Source organism: Vipera berus (genome assembly GCF_964194415.1).
Source record: "Vipera berus genome assembly, chromosome: 2".
Taxonomy (NCBI): domain Eukaryota; kingdom Metazoa; phylum Chordata; class Lepidosauria; order Squamata; family Viperidae; genus Vipera; species Vipera berus.
In genome coordinates this window covers 101,638,317-101,653,181 of record NC_138203.1, presented here as the reverse complement: position 1 = coordinate 101,653,181, position 14,865 = coordinate 101,638,317, and the positions used below count along the sequence as shown (strand labels likewise).

The 14,865-nt window shown below is 37.3% G+C and overlaps 1 protein-coding gene across 2 annotated transcripts in view; it reads right to left on the bottom strand.

Moving 5' to 3' along the window:
* The window catches only part of GTF2E2 (general transcription factor IIE subunit 2), a 46,370-nt gene that overhangs the window by 5,145 nt on the left and 26,360 nt on the right, over positions 1-14,865 (bottom strand). For both annotated transcript variants that reach the window (XM_081317562.1, XM_081317561.1), the window contains exons 3-6: positions 14,001-14,092; positions 12,776-12,883; positions 11,694-11,876; positions 8,584-8,677 (exon numbers count right to left, since the gene is read on the bottom strand). In XM_081317562.1, coding sequence (XP_081173688.1) covers positions 8,584-8,677; positions 11,694-11,876; positions 12,776-12,883; positions 14,001-14,092 — 477 coding nt within the window. The remainder of the gene's footprint in view (positions 1-8,583; positions 8,678-11,693; positions 11,877-12,775; positions 12,884-14,000; positions 14,093-14,865) is intronic.

Below are 14,865 nucleotides of genomic sequence, written 5' to 3'. Positions count from 1 at the left end.
GTGTCAAAAACTTGTTGACCAGAAAAAAACAAAACGAAAAAAAGTGATGAAGTACAGGTAGTCCTCGACTTACAACAGTTCGCTTGGTGACTGCTTGAAGTTACAGTGGCACTGAAAAAAGTGCCCCCCAAGCTACAGCTGAGCAAGACACCTGCCTACCCGCCCGGCGGCGCTCTTCCTCCTGTCCGAGGTTTTCATTGTTGTGAGAATTTCTGTTGAGGATTGGCAGTGGGGGTGGGGTGGGGTGGTGGTTGGTTTTTATTCCCCCCCCCCCCGTCTGCTGGGTGGTTGCAGCAGGTTTTGGTCACTTCACATGACCCTGGGACACTGTGACCGTCATAAATATGAATCAGTTGCCCAGCATCTAAATGTAAATCACAAGACCCTGGAGATGCTGCAACATTCCAGCTGATTGGCACTTCTTTTGGGCTCAGCAGAAGCACCAGGATCAGTGCTGAGCTCCAGCTGGATCCTGGCGCTGATCCTGGTGCTTCCCCTGAGCCCTGACAGCACTGCAGCTCCAGCCATCTCTCACTCAGGCTTGTGCAGTGCTACCACTCGTTCAGCTCATTCCCCTCCCCTGCTACCACTTTTCTAGGATGGTCGCGTACCACCTGCCAGGTGCCAATGTGCCACAGGTGGTACCTGTACCACTGGTTGAAAAGCCCTGGATTAGTGTACCTTCAAAACAACAATAAAGTTGTTATTCTATTCTATTCTATTCTATTCTATTCTATTCTATTCTACTCTACTCTACTCTACTCTACTCTACTCTACTCTACTCTACTCTACTCTACTCTATTTGATGCTGAAATTTCAGAGCAGCTTTACTTTTTTTTTTTTGGCTAAGAGAGAAGATTGGTGATCTCAAATAGCCACTAAAGTCCAGCCTTCTATGTTTTTAGATAGCTGTCCAAAGCTGACATGCAGCTGGTGTAGTCTTATGGGAGATATGCCTTCACACTGGAAAAGGATTTTTTTTTTGGTCTTTTGTTATTTTCTCTTAAGGACCATGCAGTAGTCCTTAAGATTACAATGGCAATTGGGACTGGAATTTTCATCAGTAAGCAATGTGGATGTAAAATGCAGTGCCAAGTGACCACATCGCTTAGCAATGGCAATCCTGGTTACTGTTGTTAAGGGAGGACCACACGTGATTGTGAATTGGGAAGAGGCAGGAGTCCAACATAAGCAGGATGGTGATGCTATGGACCGGTGCCAAAGCTGGCATTACAGAGCATAGGCAGGCAGGTACTATGGGCAGGCTCTATGGGGCGAGGATGGGTGCTACAGGCAAGCACAATGGAGTATGTGCAGATGATGGACACACAGCAAAAAAGCAGGAACAGGAATGAGATGAAACTTCCTCCTAGCTTTCCCGTTGACTTTGGCTTGTGGGAAGCTGAGAGGGAAAACAGATAATGGCGATTACGTGACTGTTGAAATGCTGCAATGGTTAGGGTCAATTGCTGAGTGCCTAAATCATGATCACATTTAGTGCCATTATAACTATGAACTGTCACTGAACAGGTGGTTGCAATTCATCCAAGGATAATCTGAACTGTGTGAGTAGCTATAGCCTGTGGATTGGTAAAGCCTACAGTGCAATCTTGCTCAAATAAGAACTTAACTTATTGGGTGTCTATTTTGTTTTGTTTTTTAATCCAACCCTAATGGATCAAATTCACTGCCTAATGAATTCATTGGCACTTGGGCAAATGGAGTCTCTCAGCCCAATCACACTATTCAAGTCAATGAAAGATATACTGGTAGTTCTCAATTTAGGACCACAATTAAGTCCACAATCTGGGTCGTGTGGCAACCATGTGACTGCCTTGCTCAATAACTGCAATACTGGCTCTCTCCATTGCTGTTGAGATGTGTACCTGTTCTTACAATATTTCTGAGGTGAAAGGCCCATATACAGGTGGGTCTAGCCAGCTGAGACCTCCCACCCTGCAATGGGGAAAACTTGAGGCACTCCCATGGTAGTAAGATCAGGCCCACTGCCAAGCGCCCACATTTTTGTCACATAACTGCAGAGCACTGCAATATTGGGAACTTTGAGAGTGTGTCACTTCATTTAGCACCATCATAATTTGAAAAGGTCACTGAACAAATGGTTATAAGTCAAGGACTACCTGTAAAAGCATCTGCTGTTTCTCAGTTGATACACATTCTATGATTGATATACTGGTTTTTTGATTTATTTATTTTGGTGGATTGTATTTTTATCAAATCATTCTTTTATAAGGCCCTAATAATAATTTTACATGAGTTTAGGAATTTATTTCACAATACTTTGTGTTTTTTTACTTCTTACTATAAATGCATCCTTTGGTAAGTTTGTGAATATTAGTTCAGTGTGTTTCGATGATTAATATTAAACAGCCATTGCACTTGACAGTTTTAATATGCTAGGCAACTACTGCCATTAATATCTCATCCCACTGTTTCTCCTTAACATCAAAAGAAAATATAAAATCATTATCTTTGACGCTTCCTGATTCCCAATGGCAACATTAGGTAGCAAAGCCACAGAACCCTGAATATAATGACCTCACCAAACTGGAAAAATTGGGCCGACAGCCACATGTTCTTTATATCATTTGTTTTGGATTCAAAGTATAAAAGATTCATTGTACCATATTCAAGTTTTTAAAATTACATTATAAAACAAAGTGACTTTTAAATAACTCCCAAATTCCTCAAGCCAAACACTTTGCCTCTTGATCACAGAAAATAAAAAGGACATGAATGGCAAAACTCAGATAAACTGCAGGCAACCTGCCCCCATATATCTTTTCAAGTGCTTTCCTGGAATGCCTTTATCAAGGCTGCAGCTGGTACAATTTCATTTCTCTTCATTCCATACTGATTAAGTCAGACAGACTCAATGGGCCTTGTTCACAAGCCATAAATAAAATGTAAAGTATAAATTCAGGAAATCCTTTCAAGTATTTCTACCTATGCAAAGATTTGTTTTGGTATACTGAATAAATAATTTGGGCAGTCTGGTGCTAACCAAAGCAATAATCCATAACATTTTCTTTTATGTTGGTTTTACAGAGCTCTGCTCAATACACGTGCCAGCTCTTGAATATTTCTTCTCAAGTCATGAAAATTCTACTACTTCACACTTCAAAACTACTTAGGACCAAAAGCAATCTATTGGAATTAATATTACACTGTCTCTTGATTTCAAAAGGAAATCCTGGTGTAACCGTGCATTTTATGAGCTTAGAGAACACCAATGAGTCTCCAATATCTTCACCTAGTGATCCCTGGTGATAAGAGTTGGCAAAACATGGTCTCTTGATCAAGAAAGATGAGGTGCCCAAGGGAGCTGCAAGTAGAAGGGCTCCAATTTTGATCCCATCAGTGGTCATCTGGCTCAAACATCCATCACCTCACTACACAGAATTTGTTCTTTTTCATCCTTGAATATTTCTTGTAGACAGTCTTATATTCTTATGGTTTCAGATACACTGTGAGTATGCAAATCCACATTACAAAATAGAAATATTGCAAAGAAAGCGTATTTTAAAATAATTACAATAGCACTATATAAAAACTATTATACTGCTTGAATAGTCTCTGTAGAAAGCTTAATTACTGCACGGTCCCCTAATAACTGAGAAAAACTAAAGCAGCTGCTGGCCTTGAAGAGGATGTATTACTATGGTAATTCTACTAAAAACACAAACAGTCTAAGAGGAAGTATAATACTTGAAAACCACCTCAAACATGCAAAACAAAGGTGAATATAAGCAATTTAAACAATTAACTATCCTATTGACTCAAAATAGTACTTTAATGAGGTGCAAACTGTGCATTTCACTGAAATGAAACATCAAACATAGAACATGCCAGAAGAATTACAGGGTTGAAAGGGACCCTGGAGGTTTTCTAGTCCAACCCCCCTACTTGAGCAGGAAACTCTGCCCATAATATCCTAGCATTCAGAACATTACAATGGCTCTGATCTTACATACTACTGTAATGGAATAAGCAAAACGTAAAAGTCTCAGTAAAAAGTCTGCGGTATTTAACTTAAAAGTCAAAACATTAGCAACTTCAGGTTGCTCTCAACTTACCCAATTTAGCATTTTGATTAAGCCAAATCATACTTAAATGTCTTGAGGCCAGAGGTAGCCCAATAAAATCTTGTTTGCTACATATCCTTTCCTACATATGTTCAACTACATCACATATGCTCAAGCAATTTTTTTTTCTGTAAAACCTCCCCACAGCATTTGGCTGATTAACCCTACTTGCAGGTTTACATGGGGGGAAAAATCTCTGGCCCAGAAACCTCAAGTTTCTACTTCCAGAGGGAGGGTAAAAGATTTCATGACAGTTCTTTAACTATTAAAGTAAAAAATAACAAAACCCTACAACTGGATACTTACAATGTACTTTAAACCGATTTTTAAGAGAGAGAAAAGTGCACATAATAGGAAGCAGCCCAGTTATGAAATAAATGTACCTGCTCCCTGGCCTGATGATGAGTTAACTATTTCAAAGAGGGAGCAGAGCAGTAGAGTTTCTTTTAACTGATTTAAATGTGTAGCATAATAACTAACAGAGACATTCGGGATTATCAGAATCCTGCTTATTTCCAGGAAAAGGAGATTGCAAAATTAAGTAAATAAAAAATAAAAAAGAGCCACTCAGTGATTCTTTACAGTGCCCAGGTTATAACCTCCATTTCCTTAAATTAGCTAAGAAAGGAAGAAAGATATTTTTATTCAGTAACTCATTTGTCAATTGCTGAAAAAGGGATTCCCTCAAACATATTTTCCCCAAAGGGGGAAAAAAAGATACTGTGCAATCAAGTACGCAGTCTCCTGCTTCAGTGAATGTTCAACTTCCTATTTTAACTTCCTCCTATATCCCAACATTATCTTACCAGGTTTTTGGGTAAACAAGATTCAAACATATTAATAAATAAGCTATATATGAGGTTAGTTGAAGACTCCTCCCCTCACTCCCCCAAGGCATTGCACACCGCCCTGAGTCCTTCGGGAGAAGGGCGGTATAAAAATTTAATAAATAAATATAAAAATTTAATAAATAAATTTAATAAATAAAAGTAACGATGAAAAGGTAAAGATACTGTGGATTGCCGAAGCTGCAGCAGAATGAAGAATGTTTATCCCATTTCTCTCTCCAAGTGATGCCTTGTCTATTTTGAAGCATTTCTAAACGCTGTGATTTAAAGTAAAGAAACAAAGAAATGGTGCTCCAACCCCACAGAACTATTCTTAGAATATAAAAATGAACGGTAGTTACAATCCAATGTTTGTTTAGCTAGGGAAAGCTGTGGGATGGATGACCTGATAATAGGGGCTGCCTTAGGAGTGCTGGAGGAGGTTGTGGGAAACAAGAGTGGTCTTTTGATACGCTGTGCATTTCTATTATTTAAAAGGTAGAATAACTTTTGTTGTTTGGATGCAGTGCATGTTTTCCACGCGATGAACTTCATTGGTGGTTTGCGCCATTAATGAATATGTGCACTGATATTTTGACATCTGTGAAACCAGTATTTTATTTGTGCTTTTGAGAAGATATGCACTTCAGCTCTGTATTCAGCTTCTTAGCAAACTTACTTGTTTCTGAGCTTCATTTGTTAAAACAGAAAATAGATTCAAAAAGCATTTTTGTACTTTGGAAATCAGATCAAGATCAAGAAAAAAGAAATGCTACACAAGGTATATTTTGTTTTGTTTTTTACATCCTAGAACTGTAGTGTTCCTTTTGGGCCCAGTTTGCAACTAGAACTGGCTTGCAAAACTGCGATATAAAAAGTTAGGAAAACAGTTAGTCATGAGTCGAGTTGGGAGCTCCTTTGGATGATCACCCATGTAATAAAATCCATTTATTTACTAAACCAACCAAAATTCCTCAACGTTTCTTGAGCCAAATAAATCCCTCCTTTCCCTTTTTTGAACTTTGGGTTGGGGATAAAAATAATCCATTGTAGAAACATTTCTGAGAAATGTTCCATCTTTCATATCAATATTATTCATATGCCAATGAAGAAAAAAGGGAAATGCTACACAGAGCTAGCATGAAAGGGGATGAAGAGAGTCATTTGACTGTGCCAGGAAACAAATCTAAAAAGTGAAATGAAGTGAAATATAGAACAGTCATTATTAGGAGGCAAAAGAGAAAAAGATCTGCAGAAATACAAGAAACAAATTTGAGAGTAATAGCATTACCCTCGTCTTTCCCAGACCCTGGAATTTACAGTTAAGCCTTGTTATCACTAGTGCTCAAATCATACCAATTCTTACAAGGAATCATGTATTCAGCACAACTTTCTGCAGAGACAACTTGTACATATACAGCAGTAAGCACGTTATTTCTGCTAAAATCACCAAAGCGTCATCACAAAGGCATAAAGATACAGCTAATTCTTGGGTTATGACGACAATTGGGACTGGAATTTCCATTGCTAGAGTGCAACACCATGTGACCACATTGCTTAGTGATGGCAATCCCAGTTGCCACCATTTAGTGAAGACTGTGTAGTTGCTAAGTGAGGACTCCATAGGAATGCAATGTGGGAAGAGGAATGAATCAGGAAGCGCTCGCTTATGCAGCTGAAAATTTCTCCCTGGGAAGCAGGTCAGCAGGCAAAAGCTATAAGAAGGTGGACAAGCGCTGTAAATGGATGGCAAGGTGTTGTGGGCAGGTGCTACATAGATGCAGGGGCAGGTACTATGGTATATATACAGGTGGGTAAGTGCCATAGATGGGCCTTACAGAATATGAGATCCTTATGCCACTGGGAGGTCTCCATGAGAAAAAGCGGTGGGAGCAGGAGTAAGTTGACCGTGCTTGGTGAGTTCTATGAAAGCAAAGAGAAATTCTGTTTGCCTCTAGGTCACAGGGGTGTCAAACTCAATTTCATTGAGGGCCGCATCAGCATTGTGGTTGCCCTCAGGGGGCCAGGTGGGTGTGGCCAGGGTGGGCGTGGCAAGAGTGCATATGGCCTACTGGGTGGGCGTGGCCAGCTCTACATCGTTCACATCAAGGGTGCCTATGGGGGCCTGGGCAGGAGTGGGACAGATCTGAGGGTCTCTGGCAGAAGGAGGGTCTCTGGGCCAGGGCCAAGGCAGTGGGGGCCGTTCCCTCACTGTTTCCAGGATGGCTTCTCGGGCCACATGAAACCACTTCGCGGGCCGGATCTGGCCCCCGGGCCTTGTGTTTGACATGTCTGCTCTAGGATGTAGGGAAAGGTTTTAGCCAAGAGTCTAAATTAGATCTTTCATCTGTATACTAGTTAATAACTTGCCTGGTCATTGAGAACTATTGTCTGTGAACTTCATTATATCACTTTAACCAGTTATTTTATAGATATTATATATTGGGAGGCTGAGTAGCAGATCCTTCACACCTTGGATCTGTCCCAAATGTATAGTTTCCTTGATGTTTTTTTATATGAAATTCCTTTAATGCTGCTTTGAGTTTTTCTTCTCTTCACCAGACACTAATAGATTATGGACTCCTTATCTGCCTCACATGCTGGGCCCAGTGAGGAACATATTAAATGAAGAAATTCCCCAGGAAGATGGGTGGTAACAGCACTAATACCAACCCAGAAAGTGGAGTCAGTGTGTATAATCCCAGAGTTTCAGGGAAAGGCGGTCTTGAGATCTTAAATCTCTTAGACCAGGGGTCAGCAACCTGAAACAGTGAAAGAGCCACTCGGAACCGGTTCCCTCACAAAAGGAAAAACTGGGAGCCACAAAAAAATGTGTGCACATGCGCATACATGCGCACATGCGCAGAACAGGGTTTGACTGAAGAGTGGAGCCAAGGCGAGATACGCACCTACCCTGCATATTTGAATTGATTGGTTGAACTTTTTTAGTCCCACTTTTTTTTTTTTGGACTGCACATGGCAGAGGACTGGGAGCCGCAGGAGACGGCTGAAAGAGCCGCATGTGGCTCTGGAGCCGCGGTTTGCAGACCTGTGTCTTAGACCATGGGTTCAATCCTGCTGTTACATCCACACTATGCATAATTAATTCTCCCTGTTACCATTTTCATAATTAGAGTTCCAAATAGTTCAAATGTATTTTTTTCCCCTCTAACCTTACCATACACAGCCTTTTCTGAACAACCATACTTTCAAAATGCATTTGCCCTGCAGATTTATAAAAAGGCACTTTGGATCCCGGCACTTCTAATTTTTATGCTTTTCTTAATAAACCTTTACATGGAATTCACCTTTTCTTAGAACTGCTGCAGATTTGCAAATTGCATGAAAAAGTTTGGCCACTCCAATCAAACTTTATGTGAATCCCTAAGCATGCGTACAAATTTCAGAAGGGTTTAATTCTGAACCAGGCAAAAATTGTAGCAGCTCCTCTTCTGTTAGGGATTCATCAGTAGAAATTTAGATTTAGTACACTATTTTCATAGCATATTCAAATTCAAGTTATTAAATGTTAAATGAACTAAGACATAACCAAAGAATATTTTTGGCATTTCGAACAATAACAATAGTACATTTAGCATATATATTTATGACACAAATTCAAGGTTACAGTTTAAATGAAAAAAACCAACCTTCATCCACTGTAAATTGACAGCTCTTATCATTGTAGAACAGAATTTTCTTCTTATCAGGACGAGTAACAAAGATGATCTGGTCTCCTAAAGCCTGCCTCAAATATAAATACAGAAACATAAGTGTATATCAATTGTGATTTCCAGAATGTCAAGATTTTGTACGACTTTGTCTGCAAATATAGGTATGCAAAATTCAGCACCTACAGCCCATTTTAGAAACAGACTATAGTGGAAGCCTGCAGTTGATTTGCTCCATGTATACAAGTAACAAATCTGTTATCATTTGCAAGCATTTTAGGACAGATTGAATGAAAATACTGGGCACATATTCATAATTTTCTCCAATATATTTAAATATTATTGTTTAATTAATTTCTATCCTGCTCAAAATGATATAATAGCAGCAGCAGCAGTAGTAGTAGTTGGAAGGGACCTTTGAGGTCTTCTAGTCCAACCCCTTGCTCAGGCAGGAAACCCTATGCCATTTCAGGCAAATCATTGTCCAGTCTCTCCTTAAAAACTTCCAGTGTTGGAGCATTCACAACTTCTGGAGGCAAGTTGTTCCACTGATTAATTGTTCTAACTGTCTTATATATCTTATATTTTTTCTCTTATTTATTTGTTTTCCCTCTATGAGGAAGACTGTCCCAAAGCCATCCAATTAGGTTCCATGGCTGAGGATGGGCTAGAATCTGGGCCTCTCTGCCACTAAAGGACAGATTAGTAAATCAGGAAAAACTAAGTATGAAAGTAACTTACTGTTTGCTTTAGATTTTGAAAAACTTATTATGTAACATAGCTTAGAAGAATAGATAATAGATATCAAGACTTTTAGCAAACATTGGCTCCAGAAGGAGCTAATATTTCCCTTGCTATACTGGACAAGGGTTAGGTTACTGCCTTGCCAGTAACCCTTTGAATATATGTAATAGCTTCAAGTGGCTTTAAGAAACTCTGCCATTGGGGAACAACTAATTTAGAAATATGTTTTAAAAAATTAAGTAAAAATTTCTCCTTGTAAACTTTTTATGTAATATAATTACTATTATGTAAATTAGTCAGTGCTTTCTCAATGCCAACTAGCCTAAAGTGAGCAAATATGTACATAAATACTAGGCTTGTTGTTGCAATTCAATATCTGTCATTTTGTGAAAGAACGTGTTATCCTAAACTTTTGGCTTTAATTAAAAATAATAATGAATCTTAGACATGAAAAGCCAAAATTCAGAATCTTTTGCAGCCATTAGGAGAAACTTCTCAATTGTAGAATCCCTAAGGAACTACTGTCAGCATCAGTTTTCCATTTGCAAATTTTCTATATTTCAGCTGTACTGCTATAATTGTTTGGATGTAAATTTCACTGAATTAAATACATCTTTTTGACAAGATGTACAGTATATAGCTCAGCAGTATAACATCGATTTGCTAAAATAATGCCAATAGCTGCAATTTTAATCACCTCCATTTTAATGCTGACTTTTCTATTTTTATATATGTATTCTTTTTTAGTGACTATGCTACCCAGAGTCACTTCTCATGAGATGGACAGCTACATAAATTTCTTCCCGCATTTCTTCTGTATTGCCAGTTTTATACAGAACCTGGAAAAGCTCCAATTCCGTCACTCCTGACTAGAAAAACAAGATGCAATAATCAATACTATAAGCAATTTCTACTTTCTGACGTCAATCATGAAAGTTTGCCACATTTTGCATGCAAACCAGGCAAAGAATAATTAAGAAATGAACCTGCCTTATATTGGTAACTGGAAATGGCTCAGTCTTAGCATTAACCATTGGCTTTGAGGTGAACATGCTAGGTTAGCTATTATGCTACATTTTCTCATTATGATGGGTCTGTAAGATAAGTTTATAATTCTTAAATCCCTTTTGAATAACATTATTGCTTAATTTATGAATGCACATGTATCTGTGTGTATGAGAGAGAGAGGGGGGAATGTATATGTATATGTTGCATCATCATCATCATCATCCTTCTAGCCATTGTCTATCCACTGCAGGATGAAGGCCTCTTCTGCACGTTTCCAACCAGTAGGGACTTGTTAGTTGGGCCCACAATACTTGCTGATGTCATTGGTCCATCTTCATTTAGGCCTCTTTTGTGGACGCTTTTTTATCAAGTGGAATCCATTCTATATATGATATATACTGTATGTATTTGTATAGTTATTTGTATTTTATACTTATATTCCAAGTTTACAGTATATTATCCAGATTGCTAATTTTAATTTCTTCTTGTTGTATGCGTGTAGCCTAAGGGAGCCTTTTAACGTAATCTGATTTAATATTATCTTTTAGACAATTTTTTTAATCTGTACGAACTTTTCTTAACTATGTTGATATTGTTAATTTAGTTTTTGACATTTTAAATATTTTAATAACAATTTTCTTGTGCTGGTTAATGACCATGATGAAGTTAAGCAATAAAGCCCTACATGGCCTGGGTCCGGGGTATTTGAGGGAACACCTGCTGCCGGCATCAAACGCCCTTCGCCCAGTGCGCTCCCACAGGGAGGGTCTGCTCAGGGTCCCGCCGGTAAGAGATTGCCGGCGGGTGACACCCAGGGATAGGGCCTTCTCAGTGGGGGCGCCTGCCCTCTGGAACCAGCTGCCGGTGGAGCTGAGGACTGCTCCCGACCTCCGATCATTCCGCCGGGGCCTGAAGACCTGGCTCTTTGAGCTCTCGGGCCCAGGCTGAGGAGACATTTATTTTAATTGGGGTTTTTAATAGTACAGGGTTGATTTAATATTTTTTAAATTGGGTTTTAACTTTTGTATGGTTGATTTTTAACTCCCTGTAAACCGCCCTGAGTCCTCAGGGAAAGGGCGGTATATAAATGCAATAAAATAAATAAATAAATAAATATATAAATTCGATAAATAAATAAATGCATTCAAAGAAATTCAGAGACCAACTTTTTCCAGATTCAGAAACTGCCAAATTGTTCAAGAAGAAACCTGCAAATTTGACACCAGGATTTTTTTAAAAAAGAAAAGCTGCTATACATTATAACTGAGATTTTGCTAACCCAAATGCCTTGTAACAATTTAACAGACTTGAAATATGAAATTATAACTATTGTTTACCTTAATTGCTTTTTGTGCATTAGGAAGTCCTTCCTCAATATCTTCCAAAAGTATCCCTCCTAATCCTCGTTGATCATGCTTATCCAAAAGCCTCAGCAGGGCCTTTTTATCTTTTAAGTTATACTTAGGCTTGAAAGCATATTTCCCATCTATAACTTCTATTTTAGGATTGCTGACAAGGGCCTATAATGAAAACAAAACAAAAAGAAACACAGCTGATAGGAAATGTGATGTCATTTTTATATATGGACTTCGTAAAATTAATAATGATTGAACTGTGTGCTTCTGTTTATCCTAGTATGAACAGAAGACTGAATCATTTTGAGAAATTAATAACCGAAAACAGAATCTGCCTGGGGCATGTTTTTATGAATCACCTTTGATCAGTCTCCTTAGAATAGCGTATTTTGCTGTATCTGTGTCTCATAATGACTTAGTCAGTCAATCACTCTCAGTGTAGGGGTAGGTCGTATTGATATACTTCAAACAGAGCTATTTTCATATTTTACTTTCAGTCATTAGATCTATTAACTTAAATATTTTTTAAATGTTGTAAATTCTAAATTTTATTTTTAGCATGTGTGAAAGTAAAATACTAAATTTTAATTATTATTTTACATTTGGAAAACATCATACAAAAATATCAGAGAATACAAAAAGTGTGCATTTGTGTATACATATATTTGTGAGCATGTGTATATACACACACAAATATAATGGTCTTCACTGCTATTTGTTTATACAATTTCAACAATAAAAATAATTTCTATAATACTATGCAAATGAAAGATTATGAAGTTTCTACTCCTTGACAAACCTTTTAACATATTTTCTTTATGTAATTCATTGACATTATATATACATAGAAAACAAACTTTTAGGGCAAAGTAACCTTAAAGTTAAATAATATATAGAAATTGTATAACCAGAAAGCAATAGTTATATACAGTTATATATATATCTTCTATTATGTCCAGTTTGGGGCATGAGACTTGATAATAGTTTCTTATTAATAAATTATTATTTATTATTTGATCATCATAGTTATTTAAACTAGTACCATGAATAGCTACTTTCATTACCTCACTCGTTAACCACTGTTTCTGCTTCAGTCCAATGTCTAAGTGCTGTGTTTCATCTAATATTTCTTCTAGAGTTAATGGATGGGTATCACCACGTTGATGTCGTGTCTAGACAAAAAAAACAATTGGTTTTATTATCTTTCAAAACTATAAAACTAGTTACATTAGATACTGACAAAATATGTGCAAAAATAATTTTGCTTAAATAGCTGAAGCACGGCTATTTCAATTTCAATAGTTTACTTTTCTAATTCTGCCTGTGCTGCGTTTTCAATATTAATCCAGATAATGAAAATGATGTGAACTACCTTCAATGCCAATGTATAATAAATTACAACAGTACTAGAGCAATGTTATATAAGACTTACTAGACAGCAGATCACAAATCAAAATAATTCAAAAGGACTTTATCACAAGCAGCTTTTATCCCAACCAACTTGCACCAAGATGTTTTCACTCTGTGTAAAGTAAGAGAGGCTTCTTGGCACAAATGAGTTTGAACAATACTACTGAATCACATTTTTGGAAGTCTATTCAATTTGTATGTCATCATGCCATACAATTCAGACTTGGCTTTTCTTTCTACAGTTTGCAGGACTGCAACATATAACATAGCTCTATTCATCTTCAGCACATGCCCACAATACCACAGGAAGATTCACCCTAGGCAAACATGCTCCTCACGGCAATCCCATCCAGCCTTTTTTGACATTGTGAGTTTGAAGTTCATGAATAAAGGGGGATTAACCAAGTACGGTAATTATTAAGAAAATATTCAACCCAAAAGCTATGCATAGTACTGCATTACTTTTATTTGCTATAAATAAAGAGATCACAGGGGAACTATATTATAAATCCTAATAATCCTAATAATCCTAATAATCCTAATAATAATAATAATAATAATAATAATAATAATAATAATAATAATAATAATAATAATTGTAAATACTGTATTTACATAAAGTGCACCATTTTAATTAATTATAAATATTAAATGTACTCCGTTCTAAGATAAAAAGTGTCAATACCAATCCGAGTGTTCATTGGCTCAATCCAACAACAGTTTATCTGGGAGAACAATATATTGTCCCAATTAGCAAACACAGGCCTGAAATTCTTCTTTGTGCCTACTTTTTCTGTCATCACACAATATTGAAATATTGTTGCTGAAATATGGTAACCATAAAAGGTGCACCTAGTAAACTTGGTAACAAAATTATACCTTCATATAATTCACTATCTTTGCAAGCACTCCAAACTTGTAGCCAGCGCCTCCAGAAAGAGCTTTCAAATTAAAAGTTCCATTGTTGTGGTCTGTAAAGGAAAAAGAAATGGTACAGACTCTCATTCTGTGAGTCAGGCATAGCAAAATATATACTTTTGTAACCAAACCTATGAAAATATTGACCAATATACTTTATTGGGTTATTCCATGAAAATTGGGAAATTCATTTGGTTATAAATTTATTAGAATTTTATTGAATCCTAAAAAATAGGAGGAATCAGGATTTCTTAAAGCACAATTCATTTTCAAAAGAGTAAATCTTCAAGTCAACAAATTAAACATGCTACTCTAAAAAATATAAACCTACATATGTCTTCTTATTGTTCACTATATTGTTATATATCCCTTGGTCCGGACTTAAACCAGCAAAACTAATTATTCAATAAATGAATTAATGCATTTTAATTAAAATTAGCATCCTAAAAGTACTCTCAGTTAAAAATACACAACAGATCCGACACATATGTAGATAGCTGAAACTCTCTATAATAATAACGAAGGCGTTTTTTTTAATTTTAAGCAAAAACAGAATCACAAAAATAGCTTTGTGTAAAAATTGTTTCTCGATTTATTCTGAATTACAAGAATTACAAGAAAGCTCAGTGGGTTAGTACGCTGAGCTTGTCGATCAAAAGGTCGGCAGTTTGGCGGGTCGAATCCCTAGTGCCGCGTAACAGAGTGAGCGCCTGTTACTCGTCCCAGCTTCTGCCAACCTAGCAGTTCGAAAGCACGTAAAAATGCAAGTAGAAAAATAGGGACCACTACGGTGGGAAGGTAACAGCGTTCCGTGCGCCTTTGGCGT